Consider the following 19660-nt stretch of genomic DNA (forward strand, 5'->3'; position numbering starts at 1 on the left):
TAAAGAACGAAAACAATTATTGAAATATAAATCAAACATGAATTAAAATAGAAAAATAATATTATCAATCCATACAATAGACAGAGCTCCTAACCTTAACAGTGGAGGATTAGTTGCTCATGGAATACGGAATATAAATTTGTATGGAATAATGTTGTGTAATCTCCTCCAGGACCTCTACAAAGGAAGGAAAGTTTCTCCCTTTTTATAACTAATCCTAATAAATTTAAAATCTAATATCTAAAACTATAAATTAAAATAATATCTTTTCCTAGAATTAAAATTTGAATTTAAATTTGAATTAATTTAAATAATCAAATCTTCAATGGATGGATGGGACCACTTGAATTGTCCATTATGCAGATCGCTCATGTGACGCGTCCGCGTCGTCCACGCGTTCGCGTCATTTGTGCAGATTCCAGTCCACGCGATCGTGTCAGGCACGCGATCGCGTCATTGCGATTTCCTCCATTCCGCGCGGTCGCGTGAGCCATGCGTCCGCGTCATCTCCTTGGCTTCTTCTCTTTCTCTGCAGAAACTCCATCAAATTCCGCAAAATGCTACCTAAAATAAACAGTATTGTACAAAACTTAAAATAGCATCCATAGTGGCTAAAATATAGTTAATTCTTAATTAAACTCAACAAATTAGATGCAAATTCACTAGGAAAAGATAGACAAGATGCTCACGCATCACTGTGCCAACTAACAAAAGATTATTGAAGAAATAATTATTTATGCAAAAACCACCACATATTTAAGTAAGTGGAGAACGGTTTTTAAGCAGTAAAATAAAAGAGAAAATATTTAAACTACAACTATTACAAAATTAAATTGTTCATAAAGACCCACAAGTCGGGCCATCCAAATACTTGAAAATTCAAAAGCTAAGAAGAAGGAAGGTGTTCACTGGAAGTCATGTCTTCGGGTTGTGTGGAAGAGGTCAAAAGCGTTTCTGGCTGGGAAGGAGCAGGCTCATAGTTCACCCAAGGAGCTCTCTCAGCTCGGACTTTAGAAGCCTTCAGCTCTCTCACCATGACGTTGTCAGGACTAATGAGGGAGAGGTCCACCTCGGGAGCTATAACTTGGAACTGGACCTTCAAATTTTCTATCAACTCATCCATTCCTTCAGTTATAGTCCCCTCCAGCTCCGCATATTTCTCCTTGGACTTAACGACCTCATCCACCAAGTCAATTTTTTTCCCAAAGACCCTAGTGTAACTTTCTTCAGCCTTCTTTTATGTCCTTCGCCATAGCTAAGGCGGCCTCAAATTCCTTTACCCTCTCCCTAGCCTTGCGAAGGTCGGAAATAAGTGACTTCTTCTCAACCTCCAACTCTTTCTTTCATTCCCTTAACGATACTACCTCAGCTTGTAAATCAGTCAAAGTGCGCTGAGTGGCGCCAAGGGAAGTCTTCTCTAATTCCCTCAGCAAAGCTGCACACACCCCGACGGTTCGAATTCTACCTCGGGCAAGTACTTGAAGAGGGTTTTTTACGAAAATATCATCAATGCTAATAAAGCTATTTGGAAGGATGTGTTTCTCGCACCAAGCTATTGCATTAAAGCCTTGCTCATAAGTACCCACTGATTCTGTAGTCTTACATTTTTTATGGTTCGGCTCGGGATTTGGAGGTGGAAGAGGAATTGTTTGCTTCCTCGAGCTAGAAGGGGGAGCCGGGTCAGCAATAATTTTTACCAAGGCTGAGGCACCTGAGTCCGATTTAGAAAGAGGGGAGAGGTTATCAAATTCACCGACTTCCTTTAACTAGATAGTTCGGGCAACAACATTCTTTTTAGCAGCACAGAGAGTTTTCATAGAAGTCGACTTAAGAGCCATCTTTTCTGCACGATATCAAAGTTGGACTACATTAGCTAACAATGCAATCAGCAAAATTATATCTATAAAATGGAAAGAACGCTATCTAACTCGGGTCGAATTTGGATGGGATTTTCTAAAAATTTCTTGGTGTCTAAATGAGGAGCTCGGCCCAAATATTTCTAGAATAGAGCAACTATACTCTCTTCAACCTCATCCAAGTCATCCAAGCCATACCTAGCAACTACAGGGATCTCCTTCCAGCATAAAGGAAAAAAGGGACTCGTCTTTCTCATTCAGAAAGAAAGGTCAGACATCCTCAACAGAACGGATTTTAAAAAAATAATTTTTGAAGTCATGAAAAGAATCATCAAATATGGCGAAGATCTTCCTTCCCTGAATAGCTCGAAAAGAGATCTAGCCTTGTTTCTTGGAACTAAAAGGTTTCGTAAGAACAGAAAGATAAAAGAAAACTTTAACAGAGGAAAAGACGTCAAGTTCGTGGCACATAAGTTGATAAATTTTCAAGAAACGCCAATAGTTAGGATGAAGTTGGGATAGGGCAACATTACAGAGCTTATGGACCTTAGATTCAAAATCGGAAAAAGGAAGGCTAACTCCAGTTTTGTGAAAAAACAATCGTATACGTAGATAAAATGACGTTTCGACCTATCTAGTTGGGAAAAACAAACTCTCTCTTCAGAGTCAGCTACTACAATCTCATATTTTCTCTCATCCTCCCAATTTAAACATAGCCTATGATGCCTACGAAAAGTCTCGGCATACTCTTTATCAATAACAGGGACGTGGATAAGAACATATATATCTACCCAGGTTAGGTCGGACAGGACTTTAGATGACATGTTGTGAATTACTGAACGAGACATAAAAATATACCTACAATACAATAAAAGGACAGTTCATCACTACAAGTCGGACAATACGAAGGAATAAAGATAAATGGAACAGCATTATCCAGTAAGAGTGCGAAGATACAACTCAGAATAACTAACCTTGGAAAGAAGGAGTAAGCGACGATGAAATAGCAAAACATGAACGTTTCCCTCAAACGCAAGCAAAGTTCTCTGAAACTCAAGACGAAGAAATCTTGAAAACAAGAACAAGTTGCAGAAGATAAAAAGATTTCAAAGGAAAATAGCAAAAGCACTTTAAAAAAGGAGCGAAAAAAGATAAAAGAAAAAAAAAACTGGGTATTTATAACACATTAGGGACAAAAAAGTCATTTTACGCCCCCTCATTAATGACATGTGCAATTCCCAAGGTAACCGCAAAAGTAACGTGCATCGTATCACAAAAGGATGTAACGTTTCAAATTTTTGAAAAACACGTCGAGTATCCGACCTATCCTGAAAAGGCGGCATATCCGGCGTGGCATAACCACATCCCAAAGATCATGTAAATTTACAAATGCTTGAGCCCGACCTTGCAAAAGTTTGGACTCAAGTAGGGGCACTGTTTATACATTGGCACAAAAACAAAGCCAGACCCAAATGAATGAAAGCCCAACAAGGAGATCTTGTCTTGCCTACATCTACCCGACTTTACAGAGGTCGAACGCGACGATAGGAGTTCAATCTTATCTATTCAAATAAGAAACTGACTTCCAAAGATATCTCCTATCCATCTAGAAGGGAAATCTCAACAACTTTCCAAAAAAAGGAGAATGGCTATCTACCATCAAAGGTGGAACTACTCTAAAAGGTGGTTATCTATTCTACTGTAAACATACTAATACTTTCAGGTATATTCCGAATCCAATCTACTAAAAAATCTGCTTTGAACCCTTGCTAATTCAGACATCGGAGTCCCTTTCAAGATACCACCCACTTCTCTTCACAAAAAACTTGAATGGCGGCACCTTAGTATCAGCAGAAGTCGAACGCTGCCCTAACAAAAATTTCATGTTCAAGTCCAAAAATAACCTTGCTTTAGGTAACCTTCGAAACAGATAGTATCAACTATCAATCCCTTGAATAAAAAGATAGTTAAAATTATTCGTTTATCTGTGGAATCTGTTTCAACTATCAATCCCTTGAATAAAAAGATAGTTACAATTATTCGTTTATCTGTGGAACTACAGTTGGAAAAATAAAAAATAATCACGGTCAAAGTTAGGTTTAGGCTAATTTTTTTTGTTATGGAAGTAGGAGTGGTGATATACCTTAACATTGTAATTTTTGGTGTTTTTCAAAATTGTGAAAAGTACACAAATCGGAGGGTCCGATTTCATTGCAGAGAGAGAGAGGGGTACAAATCGGACCTAGGATTTTCTGAAATCGAACCCAAAGTTTTCTGCTAGTACACAAATCAGACCCAAAATTTTCAGTACCTCTAATCGGACGATCCGATTTCTCTTGGACAACCATCATATACAAATGAATCACTATACACCCGCATAACTCAGGTATACACCATTCCTTCCATCATATTAAAAATAAAAAGTTCTTAGGTTTACATTAGCAGGCAATTTGAGAGAAAGGAGTAAATTTAATCTGCCTCTTGTTTGGGTAGGTGCCTAGATGGATGGGAGTGGGATGGAATAGTGTGTACGTTTCCCGAGGAGTAAAGGATTTGACTCTCACATCCTTTCCTTCCCTAATCCCTCCTGCTCCAGTGTATCTGTACATTGTAATGTAACTGTACACTATACTTGTATTACATAACAGAATACAATACGGACGCTGGGAGCCGATCGGATAATATCATATCAAGTCAAATCTTCAGTCTTGAGCGGTGTCTGTGTCAATGACTATCATTTCTTCGTCTTCATCCTTCTCCCCTAACCTGTTTCTGCATCTTAACCATCCTTCGGCTCCCACTGTGATTGGGCTCGGCCTTAGCCTTAGGCCCAGGCCCATAACAAAGCCCAATATCAAACTGAGGAGGAGGCATTTGCAGAGGTGCAGGGCAGTGTTCGCTGACGATGCACCCTTCGCGGCGGCCATCGGCGCCTGTATGCTCACTTCTCTGGTATTCCCCGTAGCTGGTTCCCACGAAGACGATGAGGAAGGTGAGTCAGCGATGAACACGAGCGATACAAGGTTCGCTGTGATGGGGATTATGAGCTTCATCCCTTACTTTAATTGGCTCAGTTGGATCTTCGCCTTGCTCGACACTGGAAACCGACGCTATGCTGTTTACGCCATTGTCTACTTGGCTCCTTATCTGAGGTTCATTCTTCGTAATTGCAATCTCACTGCTTAACATGCTTTGATTAATTTCACATCGCTAATTCATTGTAAAGTATTAAGACCTGACTTGAAAACCCTATGAAGATGAGATTGATATTTGTTGATTCATGAACAGGTCAAATCTATCAATCTCCCCTGAAGATAGCTGGCTTCCTATTGCTAGCATTCTGTTCTGCATCGTTCACATCCAGGTGTGTTGTTTATCATATTTGTGATCATCTCATATATCAACCATTTTGAAGGCATAGATATTGTAGCTTGATAATATTTGGCGTTGCAGTTGGAAGCAAGCATCAGGAATGGAGATATTCAGGGGTTTCAACTATTCAGGAATGTCACAGATCAATTCTCATCAAAGAAAGGCCATTTGAATCACCATCAAGAAATTTCTAAGCAGGTATTCACTCTCTGCCGTGTTAACGTACAATATGTAGTTGCATATTGTTGTAGGTCAGCTTTGTGTGTATTTCTCTCTAATGTGGAGTTCTATTTTCTCAATTAAGGGAATGGCTAAAGATAACAAGAACTTGCCATCTGCCCAAGATCATTTGAGAGATATTGGGGATTGGGAAGATACTCAAAGGCCATTACAATCTCATCAACCCTTGAGTGAGGACTTAAATGATGATGAAGAAGAAGAGAGAAGCAAACACTAACTAGGAAGCGCATAGATTTTTAAATTACCATTTACCAACTATGTATAAACTGATGCTGGTGCTGTTTAGCTGTTTGATTAGGATTGGCGTAAAACTATTGCAATCAATGTCTTGAAGTTGTTCTGTTATGAACTTATGATGCCCCCTCTCTTTATTTAGTTACATGTATTCATAATTGACGATATGGGTAGTTCTTTTTACTATGGTATATATGTATTTGTCATCTATCTATCTATGGAAAGTTACGTTGACAGATAATAACATTATTGAGCAGGTAATATATGGTGTTCCTGGTTTAACTGTGATTTCCCCCTTAATTGTATTTGCGATTCATATTCTTTTATTTGTAGGAGTTAGGGAAGTATGGTATTGTATGCATAGAAGACATGGTGCATCAGATCTATAATGTTGGTCCACACTTTAAAGAAGTTATTCGACTTATGTGGCCCTTTGAACTCAACAAACCAGTAGGAGGGTTGACAGGATCAAAAACCCTTTTCAAGGATGGTGGAGACTCTGGAAATCGGGAGGATCTCATCAACGAATTAGTCTCTAAAATGAATTAACCTCGCTCATATATATTGTATCAAAATTTTGATCTTGTTTGTGATGCCCCCCAAATCTTGGCTTCAAGGATCTCATTTTCTAGTTACTATTGATATTGATGTTCTTTAGACAAATTAAGTTATGTTACTCTCTTTTCTTTTTTTGTGTGTGTTTCGATTACCAATTTTTTCCGTCTGAAGTGTTTCAATTTTAGAGAAGTAATGTATTACCGATGATATTTCAGTGTATTACGACAAATAGATATGAGCAAATGTAGAATTCATATTTAATGAAAAATGCCATTAGATTAATGCTGCTTCCCTCCTATCTTTTCTTTGTTCCTTATCAGATCTGCAAACTTAAATTTAACGAATTCTCCGAGACCTTAGGCGAACTACATGAAATTGTTATACTTCGTCTTAGCTTTAGGCAAACTTTATACAATCCACCAGATTCACACAGAAAAATTAGTTATAAGCCTTCAAAGTTTAATATAATCATACAATAATAGACATATACATACATACATAGTTCACAACTTAAGTAACACTAATGGATTCAGTTTTCTAGGGATTAATTTAGAATCTAACAGGAAAACAAGCTTGTGTTAATGTGGTGAAGCATTAAGGTTCATGAACTATATATGTGGCTTCAAATTAGGTAATGGATTAGAAATAAATTAAGCTGCGTCAAATTAGGTAATGGATTAGAAATAAAATAAGCTTGGAATGCTCATCTAAATTTTTATTATTATTAATTGCTATTAATATTTTCAATTAGTGTTGATGTTAGCTAAATGGATATTTGTACAAGATTTAAGATTACAAGTAATGTTTGGCGTTACATTGTTTGTTTTTCACTAATAGGAACGAAAGTTCTTTGTTTCCCAATTAAATTGGGTGTCAAAGCTTCCCTAATGTATTTCCTCTTTCTAATCTGCTTAATCTTCTTAATCTTCTTCAGCTTTTTGGGATCAACAATTTGCTTTGCTTTTAGTCTCTCTTTCTCCAATCTCTCTTTCTTTCCATCAGTATAAGCATGAATTGCTTTGTCTCTCTTGTCGTCCGGTAACAAGGCCAATCTGGAAAATTTCTTGGGACTCACTACTTTGAATCTTGAGGTAATGTCCTTGAATGCTGGAACAAGGCCGCGCCTTATGAAGCATCCTTCAATGAGCCGCATGGAGTTTAGATCGGGGAGAGCCGGGGCATCTTTTAGCTCGAGATCCAAACAGAATGGCGAGTCTTTCAACCACATTCTTAGGGAGTGAGCCTTGGCTACAAGGACACCGTGTCTTGTCTTGCACGGAAGGAATGGCGATCCCATCTCCCAAAGGCATGCCTTCAATGTGCTATTGAGTGATACCATGTTGTATTCTGCAGTTCCTGTTATCAGTACAACTGATTTCGGTGACTCTGGATCGCCTTGCAACGAGGCATCCTGCCACGATCATGAAATCGAAACGTCAAGGCAAGATACAAGACAATAAAGGAAACTAAGAATGAACATCTTTTTGTAAGTGAAAATTCATAGATCATTTAGAAAGCAACTTTGAAGGGAAACAGAATTCACCTGCATGTGGTCAAGCCATAAAGTAAGACCAACTAGAGCTGAACCAGCAGATAGTTTTCTAAAATCAGCTCCCCAGTCTCTATCTGCGACTCTGAATTCAATAGAAGCACACAATAAGTAACCTAATAGAGCTTGTAATACTAATCTAGTAAAAGATTACAATTAAGACATACACTTAACTCTCAAAAGTTTATAAATATATCACAGTTGAGAACAATGGAAAGGACCTATGATACATACCGAAAGATATCATGGCAATAAATTCTTCTCTTGATTGCCAATTGGAAAACCCATGATGCTTTGCCGTGTAATACAGCCCTTTTGCGGCGCCGAAGTGTATGTGTTCGAGAAAGAAAGGGAGATAAGAATAAGGAATAAGTAGCGTTTGTTTTTCGGAGACTGGACATAGACACATGGATAACACATCTTTAAAAAGTGTTTGGAAGCAAAGATATGGATATTGAACATATTATCTTTGGGACAGTTTTTTATACTTCTGCGTTCACTCTTCTACGAATGACAATGATGGACACGGGATTTAGAAGAATTTTTATGAAATTTTTTTTTCGTCCATGGTGCTATTTTTTATTATTCCACTGTTACTCTTAGGGGTGTGCATGGGCCGGGTGAAATCGGGTTTGATGTGACCCAGACCCGGCCCGAAATATATACCGGGTTTATTTGTTAGACTCGAACCCGACCCTAGACCCGATGAAACCTATACACTTTCGGGCCACGATTATACCGGGTAAAAACCGGGCCGTTAACATTATATTACCTTGATACCTTCTTGTAAGTTAGCATGTAAAAATATCCAAATTTCCAAGACTCCAACCATTATTTGACATGATAAATTCACTTAGAAAAATATAATAAGAACTAACTCTTCTCTAAAATTAAAGTATAACCATAATCAATACTAATATTGCCTAATAACACCAAATATTTAAATCAATATAAATAACACAAGATTATGCATTAGTCTAAAGTTTTATACATTTTAAACATAAAATATTAACTTATAGTCTTATATATAATGACTAATAACACAAAATATTAAGGTTTACAATACTTAAATTTCACATAATAATAGCCATTATCCATCACTAATAACACAAAATATTAATTATGTATGATGACCGGGCCACCGGATCGATTTCGGGTGACCCAAGCTATGGTCCGGACCCGACCCGAAATAATGACCGGGTCTACTTTTGAGACCCATACCCGGCCCTAGACTCGATGAAATCACATCAAATTAGCCCCTAAAGTGTTCGGGACCGGGCCGGGCCGGGCCATGCACCCCTAATTACCCCTTCTTATTTTTCCTATTTTGCGTCGTTTTCAGAAAGTATTTTTTTTTATACTCATTTTTTATCTCTACATTCTTCTTCTTTCTCTTTTTTTTTTCTCATGTATTCTCACCTTTTTAAGTTCCCACTGTCTGTACTTCTACGTACTCTCATTCTTTATTAAATTAGTTTATACTAGAAAATTTGGAATTACATGGCTATTTTAGTCATTTTATATAATATTTTAATCTTGTCCATGTGTATCCAAACATAATACTGGACATTACATTAGTGTCCTATCCATCGTATCCAAACACGATATATAAATCATAATTTTTAATGTCTCCATCCTATTGTCTTTGTCTCAGTGTCCTATTCTGTCGTATCTCTAAAAACAAACACTAGACTATTCAGGATTTTTAAGCAGTTTGTGCCTTTTTTTTTTTTTGTACCAACGAAATGGATAGATAGATATTTTGCTTTGCGGGATTCAGCCCCGACTAATTAGAGAAGACAAAAAGGTTCAATATCTATCTTACGGTAAAACACACAATTAAATTATGAAAAATGTTAGGTCAGTTTTGTGATTTGTAATCATCAATTAATCATTATTAGTATTTTTAATAGCGTAAAATTTTATTTAATAATATAAAATTATTATTTTTTTTAGTTAAGTGTTGGCCAAATTTAATAAAAGTACTGATTCCATAAACTTTTTTTCAAATTAAATCCAACTTAATATTACACAATTTGTCCAAATAAAAAACATTATATGCATTTCTCCAATTACCTCTTTATATAGTCAATATGAATTTTACTACTAATATCTTTACTTTTTTAAGTGAAATTTTTTTTTAAGGTTTTACGTTTTTTTTTAGAACCTGATAATCTTATGTATGAATAATTTCTTCGTTTGATTTAAAAGTAATTTAAAAATTTAATACTAATTATCACCACAATATTCATATTTATTATATCTTATTTACTAATATTCAATCATGTGGTCTATTGAATATTAATAGGTAATTTTGTAAATACAATGGATAACTATACACACTATTGTATTAATTAATATTTCAAGATTAATTCTTTATAAATAAATATGATGTAATTCTCAAAATAATAGCTTAGCATAACGTATTCTAAATAATTTTTTTAACACATAATTAATAATATTATAATGAAATATTTTAAAATTTTTACCAATATAGACAACAAGCATACATAAATCGAATCAACTCAATTCGATTTGCATGAAATTCTAATAAATAGACTCATCCTCATTTGATTTACTACCAACCTCTTTAAATCGAATATATCATTCAATTTATATAGAAATAGAAATGTGATTATAAGAGATTATACGTAGCGTTTTTAACTTTGAAAGATCTTCGTAATTTTTTTTTTCAGCTAGTTTAATTACGTTTTTTTATCCTCTATCTTATTAATTTACTTTTGAATTTTAATATTGGGTTTACAATGTCGTTTACAGTGTCATGCCTCCTCTGCTTTTCTCGTTTAACTGTCATTAAAATGCAGTTAATAAGAGACCTTTTGGGGTTCATCAAATGGTGTAACTATGAACTGAGTTTACGTAGTAGCAAATGATACACCCATTTGAGACTTGATTAATTACGCAGCTATACTTCTCTTGCTAAACATCTTGGAATTTGGAATAATCCCAACAGCAGGATCAAACAAAATGTAAAAGGTGACATAACAAGGCCCTAAACATACTCACATATCATTTACAAGTGGGTATTTATTCTTCTAGTTATCTGTAAGAGAATTGAAAAAGTACAACCGTGGCAATGCGATCATATGCATTATTGTAAGAAGACATGAACTTGTGTTCCGAGTTTGCAACATTTGAAATTGCACAGAGGAGGGCGGAGGGCAGGGACATTACTGCTCGGAATCCGACTGCATTGTTTGTATAGGTGGGGCTGTCACTACGGCAAGCTTCATGTCGGTCGGTGCATTATCCCCAGATCTTTCGCGAATCTCACGGTACTCCAGAGACTTGGAAGACTTAACAGTTTAAAAAGTGATCAAAAGTTTGAAACATAATAAAATGAAAAATCATGTTATAAGAGCTCAATTAAGTTTTCAATATCATTACCGGCAAATCAAACTTTGTCCTTAAGGTCTTGCGGTAGTGACAAGCATAGCACGAAACAAGGCATCCTGGTAGTGCCAAACACAATCCATCAGTTAAAAAGCAGCAGGCTGTATTAACCACAGACCATAACAGAAAATGTGTAACACATGATCCCAGGAAGGTTCCAGAACCCAGAAACTCAGCATTCTTCCCAAAGAGAAAGCATGGACAAATAAACCCTATAAAGCCTGCACCCATTGTGACATAGAGAAAGTTAAATAACACTTGATACTGCACAATTTATATCATACTTTGAAAATGTGGATGTTTAACCAACAACTTTATTCAAATAGGCCATCTTCCTACTTAAGGGTCTGATCTGATTCCTTTACCTATGTTTTCTGCCTTTTACGTCAAACACTTTAAAACAACGTTGGTTTTAAATCTTGATAGCGTTTTTAAGAATTCAACAGACAAAGATAACAAAATAACGTAGATATACAATTGAATTCACTAACAGGATCCACCGAATGATGTCCATAATAAGGATTCAAATTCCAAATAACAAGGACACAATGATCAAATTTCCTTAAACATAATTAAGAGGCACCTTTTTAATAATCCCTTGCATTAAATAAGGGTGACAGGTTAAGGAAGTAGTAGCATACAGCTCTGCATATCATCGCAACAGGCACAGATTCCAGAAGACCACTGAGTCTGCATCTGGTTTGATCCATTGCTACTTGCTTGTTGTTCGCCGCTCTTCTGTGGTGTGAGATTCGCTGCCTCCGACTCCGATTGGCCCAAAGGTATGTAAGAAGGTGGCACATAACCATGCTGGTTCTTCATATTGTTTCTACAAGAAACAAGTATATAGTTTAGATTCTTCCTCAAACAAAGTTTATGGAATCCTAAGCATGAAGACTGAGAAACCATGCTTGCACTCAAATTCCATTAGGCATATCAAAAATGGAAAATTAAGAACACAACATTTACAAAAAGTAAAATAGAGCACACAATGTAGTTTAGTGATCATGTTAGCACAAAAATAACAAAACAACAATGCATGGACGAATTTTCATTATGATTCCAAATAATACATCAGAACCCGAATCAGATATGTGTTAAAAAAATGACCTGAATCGAAAACGGAAACGCTGGAATCCAGCTGAGACCGAAGAATTGAATGTCAGAAAAAGCACTTCAAAACGGGGAACATACAAAACCAAAGGTAGGCTTATAGAGAACAAAATCCGCAAAGCTGAAATTGCATTAGGTTTCTTGTGGAGAGCTATCTTACCTCGGCAATAAGGAATTGAAACGCTTTATTGAGTGGGGTCTCAAATCTCAATCTCGAGGGTGTTATTCCTAAAAAATCTACAATGAAAAGTTGGCAAATTATTTTTATTTTTCGCTTTCTTGAAGGTAAATTCTATCGCACCGCTATAAGACTGGCTATGCTTTATGGTATGGAGTGTTGGGCGGCTAAAGGGGAGCACGAACATAAGCTGAGTGTGGCAGAGATGAAGATGTTGAGATGGATGAGTGGTCATACGCGATTGGATAAAATAAGGAATGAAGATATAAGGGAGAGAGTTGGAGTAGCACCCTTTGTGGAAAAGATGGTTGAATCGCGTTTCAGGTGGTTTGGACATGTGAGAAGAAGACCGATAGAACATCCAGTCAGGAAGGTGGATGAGATGGAAGATGGACAAATGGCGAAAGGCAGAGGAAGACCTAAGAAGACCATCCATGAGGTGGTCAAACGAGATCTACATGTAAACGGTCTCTCTGTAGACATGATACATGACAGAGCACAATGGCGTCGTTTGATTCATGTAGCCGATCCCACTTAGTGGGATAAGGCTTTGTTGTTGTTGTTTTGTTTTTGCTTTCTTGAGCGAAAATGAGGGAAGCTTGTCTGGAACCATAGTTGTCAGAACTGAACCAGTGATCGAACTGATCAGGTTATTGGATTACTAAATCATTAGTTCAACTGATAGATTACTGGTTCAACCGGTTGACTTGGTCTCACATAAATAAAAAATAAAAAATAATCAATAGAACTTATATAAACATGGACAACAATAACACTATAAGCAGACTTAATAATTGGATTTGAATTTCAAACTTAAAAACTATGAATAGATCTTGAACCATATGTATAATATTTAGAACAATCAGGAACACACATTCACTTGAATATCCAATATCCAACTATATACTAACAACAGGTTTCTTACCAGCTTCTTGGACCACCAACTTAAAATTTCATCAACAAAATTGCATAAAAGGAATGTAAAAATCCAGCAACTACATAAAACAAGTCAACCCTAAACAGCATCAATCAACCCTAAACAGTAACAATCATGAAAAGAACAGCCACAATCATAAAAAAACAGCCACAATCATGAAAACAACAACAAAAATCAACCATTAACCATTTAAACCTAATCACCTAAATCATGAATTGAACTAATAAGCAATTCGTTGTACTACTTTTACTTTCAATGGATTCCAATTTGGAAACTTGTGCTTCCTTTGCTTAATTTTGATGTATGCTTTTGTTTTCATTGCTAAGTTGATTAAATTTCTGTTTGATGATGCATCTTGCAGTAACAAAATTATACACTTTTGGCAATAATTGTTACAAAACCAGTGCTTTATGTAGAAATATATTTGTTGTAGGTAGAAACAGAATCGGTTTTATCTTTGTTTTCTTCAACTAAAACTACGTTTTCTTTTGTGATACACTCACAAATTCAGATATGGTTATACATTTTGCAGGAGAAGCACATTCACAGAATTAATAGAGAATAATTAAAAAAAAAAAAAAAACTCACCTCAGGAGGGACGGAAGCTGAGGAAGATCCGCGTGGGATCTGAGCCGAGAGAGAGAATGAAGCTGCTGCAGATCTGAGAGTGTTGTGTTTCGCTGTTTTGACGGCTTAGCTCAAACCACAAAGAAGGAATGGAGTGAAACAGTGAAGGCGAGGTGACGCAGTGAAGGCACAGGGACGACGCGACGCGAACGAAGGAGACAGACGCGGACAGCAGTGAAGGCGCAGGAGCTGGCGGACGCAGACGAACCGGCGACCGTGCGGTGAGAGGAGAAGGTTGAGGCGCCGCGTTCTCCCCTTTGGCCCGTTTCAGACTTTCAGAGTTAGAGAGTGGATTGGGGAGGGGGATCCTTAGCTGGGATTACGTTTGTTTTTTTAATTGAACCGGTCCGGATTTTTCAAACCTGCCAATTCACGTGGTTTTACAATTATGCCATGGTCGGTTCACTGGTTTTTCAATTCGACTGGCCGGATCGGTCCGTTTTTATAACTATGTCCGGACTCCGGAGCTACTGGGAGAGAAGAAGCAGAGCTGCAACTTGATCCGAAGACGCATGTTTTAATTGGGCCCGCCCAAATAAGTAAATTCAATAGCCCAAAAAAATTGTAATTCTTATTGGGCAATATTGTTGTCTTTTCTTGTGTTCTAATAGAACCCCTTCATAAACTCCAAAATTCTGAAAATCAAACCGTTCTACCTATCAGTGGCAGAGGCATTGCACCAAGGTGAATGCTATGGTGATGATGCTATTATTTTTCCTCATGTGATGAAGTGAATTGGCATATAATGAATGGCTATATGTTATGTTTTTTTTTTTTAGAACTCTTCTATTCCTATAAAGGGTGGGTCAGGTTTAGATTTAGGTAAGATTTTTACCCCATCTGCAAGTAATCCATACTAATTAATATAATTATGACTTTTCTTTTTTTTTACCACACTTATTAATTATGGGAGATCAAACCTCTTTTTTATTGGATTTTTATGATACTAGTTTAGATTTTAAGCAATAATCAAATTCAGAGATTAATATCTAAAAGACAAAATCAACACAGAAAAAGATTTAATTGAGTCCTTGCACTAATTTTTTTTAATTAGGTTCCTATACTTTTTTTTTCTTTTATTTGGGTCCCTGCACTAATTTTTTTTAGGTGGATCCCTATAAAATTAAGTCAATTACTGCTAAGAGGAACCTAATTGAAAAAAATTTAGTGCAAAAACTCAATTAAAAGAAAAAAAATATAAAAACCTAATTAAAAATTTCGCAAAACTATAAGAACCAATAAAATAATTAAACCTAATAATAATATAGAGTAAACTTAAGTTTGAACAGAGTAGTTTTAGAGATTTTACTTTTTTTAAAATTACTAGCAAAAATTCTAAACACTGAATCACGACAAAATTGAAACAACACAAATTGGGCCTCCAATACCCATACCATAATTACAAAATTAAAAATTATAAAAGTTGTTAATTAAGATGAGTTAAGCACATGATTTTATGACAAAAAAAAAAGACTTTTTTATAGATAAAAACACATACTTTATCTAGAAATATGTAGATATAAAGCAATCCAAACCTAACTCCAAACCTAATTCATCTGATACAATACTTCACTAACCTACAAAGAATAGTAAACATGTCGCCTCTACATGAGAAATAAAAATGGCATCATCACGATAGCATTATCCTTGCACCAATGGCCAATATATTGGCCTCGTAGAAGCCACATCCCAGCTTCGAATTCCAGCTATAATTGGATAGTGATGGACTCTTTAATGTGTGTGAGTGAGTGAGTATGTGGATAAAAAAAAATCATTCTACTTATCTATTAATTTATCAAAATTTAGATTTTTTAAATTTTAAATTTTAATTTAAAAGTTTAATCAGTTTAATCATATTTTAACCGGTTGGTAACAAATAAACAAATAAATAAAAGTACTAATAAAGAGAACAAAATTTAACTCACAATTTATTATTTTAGTTTAGATCTTTAAAATTAATTTGTAATACTACTTTTGTTAAAAAAAAAGATAAAAACAAGTACACTATCTTTAGTTTTCAACTTAAAATTCGAATACATTTTGGTTCGGATAATAATAATAAGGGTTTAAGTAATTCATTTTGAGTTCTTCGTCGGTCAATTCATTCATTTTCTTAATTAAAGATTACATGTTTAAATTTAAAATAATAAAAATTATAGTACATTTAGATTTCATCTTGTGTATTTAGTAATATATTGATTAGTCTTCATAAATATATTTATTAGTATTTATACACTGGTTTAAAAACAAAGTTAGACTTCAACAAAAAATTTTTGTCTCGCATACACTTACCCGATCTCACAGAGGTCAACCGCCACGATAGGAGTTCAATCTTATCTATTCAAATAAGAAACTAACTCTCAAAAAGATATCTCCTATTCATCTAGAAGAGAGATTTCAACAACTTTCTTAGAAAAGGGGAATGGCTATCTACCATCAAAGGTGGAACTACTCTAAAAGGTGGTTATCCATTTTACTATAAATATACTAATACTCTCAGATATATTCAAAATCTAATCTACTAAAAAAACCTGCTTTGAACCCTTGCTAACTTAGATATCGGAGTCTCTTACAGGTACCATCCCTCACCTCATCACGAGAAACTCGAACGGTGGCACCTCGGTATCAGCAGAAGTCTGAACCTCACAATCAGGCCCAAAAATAACCTTGTTTCAGGTAACCCTTAGAACATTGACGCTGTTATCGGGTACCTGAAAGTCTACACCCAATCATGGTGAACAATCAATTTGAGGATAGTCACACGACATCTGAATCAGAACCAGAACCTCATAACGATGACCGAGCACTTGGGATACCTCCACCACATGAAAGAGTGACTGGCTCCCACGGAGAGGGTACATTGGAAAATCCTCCACTGTGGTGAATCCACTCAGAAGTTCATCCACCCGAGGATGAGGAGCCCCTCATCCAACGAAGATCATGGGGCTTGTACAGAGACACCATGGTCGATTAAAGCAACTTGAGTAAGAGATTGAATGACAAAGAGAAGCGGAAAAAGATTTGCAAAAAGAGGTACGATGCCAAAGAGAACTGGAAGAAAAGCTCTCAAAACTAGAGGCTGACCTTAGAAGTCGGGGTACTCGGGCTAATCGGGAGGAAAGCCCTCTTGGAGGAGATGAACTGTTCATTGAAGAGATAATGCGAGTTAGGGTTCTTAGAAACTTCAAAAGTCCTAACATGGATCTCTATGATGGAACGACTGACCCAAGGCACCATCTTAGCAATTTTAAAAGTTGGATATACCTAGATGATGCATCTGATGTAACTTGTTGCAAAGGTTTTCCGACGACTTTAAACAAAACAGCGATGAAGTGGTTTGATATTCTAGCACGCAGGTCGGTAACTTTCTTCAATGACCTAGCAAAAAAATTTCTCACCTACTTTTCGATTCAGAAGGATAAATTCAAACATGCTCCTAGCCTACTGAGAGTTAAATAAGAGGTCAGAGAAACCCTCCGAGTTTATAAAGCAATTTAACAAAGCTTGTTTGGAGATTCAAAATCAACCCACAGAAGTAGTGATAATGGGGTTGGTTAATGGCCCTAGAGAAGAGCCTTTTTCCCAATCTATATCCAAGAGAAACTCGACCACTTTGTAAGAAGTACAGTAACAGGTGGAGAAGTACATTAACATGGAGAAAAATTCATGACTTAGAGAATCAGTTCCAACACCAACCCCCTACCAAGTTCGGGACAAAGATAAGGAAGCAAAGAAAAAAGAGAATACGGCTCGGAGAAGCCTCGAAGATATCATAACTACACCCTGCTCTGGGTTTTTCTTGTTGACATCTACAGGAAAATCTGTCACACTAAAAAACTTTCACCTCGTCATCCTATTAATCACAAGAAAGTTGAAAGTCGGATGGAGTATTGCGAGTATCACAAACCATATGGGCATTCCACTAATGATTGTTATGATCTGAAAAATATTATAGAAAAGATGGCCAAAGAAGGTCATCTAGAAAGATATCTCGCAGAAAGGTCAGACGATCCAGGAAAAATGAAGAGAGGCGATGAAGACGAAAATCAACGAGATCGACCACCACAAACCCTTGATAGGCACATTTACATGATTGATGGAGGGTTTGTAGGAGGAGGCATAACGAAGTCTTTTCAAAAAAGGTATATAAAAGAAGTTGATGGTTATCAGTGGCTAAGAGAAAGAGGGGTTGAATCTTGGCCTCTTTTTGTTGCTGACTTTTAACTTAGCTTTACCAAGAGAAGTTGAGGAGATATTTTTTATTTTATCTCTTATCGAAATACGAGACACTTTCCTTTTAGTCTCCTAAGATGCAGAAACAAAGATAGAGTAGAGAAAAGAGAATTGCACACAGATGTATCCTGGTTCAGCTACTCAGTGTAATGTAGCCTACATCCAGTCTCCATTACAAATGTGACCAAATTTCACTATCATTCAATGGATTACAGTCACCAATTTCTCCCTAGGATCTACCCAATCCTATCTAGGACAAATCCAAATTCTAACCCAATCTGAATTTGACTAGGACTCAACCTAGCTTTCAACAGCCAAGTGCTAACCCAACTTGTAAGAAAATCCCCACAGGATCATGACACAAAATAGAAAGACGTACAAAGAAAATCTGAGACATTATATGGATTTTTCTCCAATTTTAACTTACTGCCTTTTATCTCTCATTGGTTTTTTTTTCAAACCTCACCATGTTTGCCTTTTTCAATGAGACTCAGATAGACTAAACTGAGAAAAAGAAATACAACATGAAAACTATGAAGGAGAAGAACTTAGAACAGCTCAGGTAGCTATGAGAATCGAACTCAGTGCTCTATTTTTCTCTCTTGCCTTCAACTCTTGGCTGTTCACCCTTATTATAGAAGATTGAAGCTTCCAAGGTTGAAACAAGTTCAAATTTGAAACTGTTTTCTTCTCCATTCTCAGAGCTTACAGCGGCTTCGTCAATGATGAGAGAGAAGGCCGAATCTTTTGCATGCAACTTACCCAATCTCTCTTATCCTTTTTCTTCAAGTTCCTTCAATCTTGACCGTGTATGATTTCTTTGGCCCCAAGTTTGAATTTGGACCGTGGATGAGCTTCTGAACAAGTTTGACCTCACTTCTCCATGGTTGCTTGATCTGTGCTTGAGTCTTGACAGATTTCTTCAAGGTGCGTTGGTGTAGCTCAAATGAGAAAATCACCTTTTGAAGATTCTCTGACCGGATGCAATCTTCCTTTTTGTTGTAGCTCAAAAACTTGCTTAAACTTGGCAACAAGCTTTTTGTTCTTTACCGACCCCTAGCACCAGACTTTCCTATTCTTTCTTTCTTCTTTGATCAGAGAATGACGTGATAGATGAGAAAGAGGGAGGAGAGAGAAGAGAGAGTTTGGCTTTCGGTGGAAGCTACAAGAAATTTAATTGAAATGAACTTAGGGTTCAAGTTTCTGAAGGTGGTGCCCTGGAGGTTTTTTCAAATGGGCTTGGATCTTTGTTTGGGCTTGTTTAATTTCAATTGTTTTACTCAAAGCCCCATTTGTTTTGGATGAAAAACATTTGTGGTAGAGGTATTTGTCCATTGATCTTTAATTGT

The 19660-nt window shown here is 36.3% G+C and overlaps 4 protein-coding genes and 1 long non-coding RNA gene across 14 annotated transcripts in view; 3 read left to right on the forward strand and 2 right to left on the reverse strand.

Moving 5' to 3' along the window:
- LOC107643161 (protein PLANT CADMIUM RESISTANCE 10) overlaps nucleotides 1-19456 on the reverse strand; it is a 32230-nt gene extending 12774 nt beyond the window's left edge. Inside the window, exons 1-5 of one of the 10 annotated variants that reach the window (XM_021123220.1) lie at nucleotides 14040-14138; nucleotides 12497-12564; nucleotides 12334-12364; nucleotides 11865-12052; nucleotides 11218-11444 (exon numbers count right to left, since the gene is read on the reverse strand). In XM_021123220.1, coding sequence (XP_020978879.1) covers nucleotides 11218-11444; nucleotides 11865-12045 — 408 coding nt within the window. In that variant the 5' untranslated portion in view covers nucleotides 12046-12052; nucleotides 12334-12364; nucleotides 12497-12564; nucleotides 14040-14138. Of the gene's footprint in view, nucleotides 1-11217; nucleotides 11445-11864; nucleotides 12053-12333; nucleotides 12464-12496; nucleotides 12574-14039; nucleotides 14159-19426 lie in introns of those variants that run through there. The other 9 variants (XM_021123215.1, XM_021123213.1, XM_021123214.1 and 6 more) reach the window with 9 other exon arrangements.
- Nucleotides 1700-14296, forward strand: LOC110271803. Its single transcript, XR_002362507.1, has 3 exons — nucleotides 1700-1739; nucleotides 4074-4085; nucleotides 14089-14296. It is a non-coding gene; the product is annotated as an uncharacterized LOC110271803 (long non-coding RNA).
- On the forward strand, nucleotides 4526-5910 carry LOC107643160. Its single transcript, XM_016346736.2, has 4 exons — nucleotides 4526-5008; nucleotides 5145-5220; nucleotides 5310-5426; nucleotides 5533-5910. Exons 1-4 carry the CDS (start codon nucleotides 4584-4586, stop codon nucleotides 5683-5685), a joined length of 771 nt encoding a protein of 256 aa, XP_016202222.1. The 5' UTR covers nucleotides 4526-4583; the 3' UTR covers nucleotides 5686-5910.
- Nucleotides 5821-6394, forward strand: LOC110271802 (60S ribosomal protein L7-3-like). Its single transcript, XM_021123222.1, has 2 exons — nucleotides 5821-5959; nucleotides 6036-6394. Exons 1-2 carry the CDS (start codon nucleotides 5888-5890, stop codon nucleotides 6249-6251), a joined length of 288 nt encoding a protein of 95 aa, XP_020978881.1. The 5' UTR covers nucleotides 5821-5887; the 3' UTR covers nucleotides 6252-6394.
- Nucleotides 6961-8225, reverse strand: LOC107640274 (pentatricopeptide repeat-containing protein At3g18110, chloroplastic). Its single transcript, XM_016343813.2, has 3 exons — nucleotides 8044-8225; nucleotides 7804-7894; nucleotides 6961-7671 (listed from the first exon to the last, which is right to left on the reverse strand). The coding sequence occupies exons 1-3, from the start codon at nucleotides 8208-8210 to the stop codon at nucleotides 7072-7074; spliced, it is 858 nt and encodes a 285-aa protein (XP_016199299.1). The 5' UTR covers nucleotides 8211-8225; the 3' UTR covers nucleotides 6961-7071.

Source organism: Arachis ipaensis, chromosome B05, assembly GCF_000816755.2.
Source record: "Arachis ipaensis cultivar K30076 chromosome B05, Araip1.1, whole genome shotgun sequence".
NCBI lineage: Eukaryota > Viridiplantae > Streptophyta > Magnoliopsida > Fabales > Fabaceae > Arachis > Arachis ipaensis.

What these genes read in the sequence shown, in the direction of transcription:
- LOC107643160 (XM_016346736.2), top strand. Translation starts at nt 4,584, where the DNA reads ATGACTATCATTTCTTCGTCTTCATCCTTCTCCCCTAACCTGTTTCTG. An exon ending in TCTGCATCGTTCACATCCAG is followed by an intron (nt 5,221 to 5,309) that starts GTGTGTTGTTTA and finishes TTGGCGTTGCAG; the next exon opens with TTGGAAGCAAGCATCAGGAA. An exon ending in ATCAAGAAATTTCTAAGCAG is followed by an intron (nt 5,427 to 5,532) that starts GTATTCACTCTC and finishes TTCTCAATTAAG; the next exon opens with GGAATGGCTAAAGATAACAA.
- LOC110271802 (XM_021123222.1), top strand. Translation starts at nt 5,888, where the DNA reads ATGGTATATATGTATTTGTCATCTATCTATCTATGGAAAGTTACGTTG. An exon ending in ATAATAACATTATTGAGCAG is followed by an intron (nt 5,960 to 6,035) that starts GTAATATATGGT and finishes TTTTATTTGTAG; the next exon opens with GAGTTAGGGAAGTATGGTAT.
- LOC107640274 (XM_016343813.2), bottom strand. Translation starts at nt 8,210, where the DNA reads ATGTCCAGTCTCCGAAAAACAAACGCTACTTATTCCTTATTCTTATCT. An exon ending in TATTGCCATGATATCTTTCG is followed by an intron (nt 7,895 to 8,043) that starts GTATGTATCATA and finishes TATTGAATTCAG; the next exon opens with AGTCGCAGATAGAGACTGGG. An exon ending in TATGGCTTGACCACATGCAG is followed by an intron (nt 7,672 to 7,803) that starts GTGAATTCTGTT and finishes TGATCGTGGCAG; the next exon opens with GATGCCTCGTTGCAAGGCGA.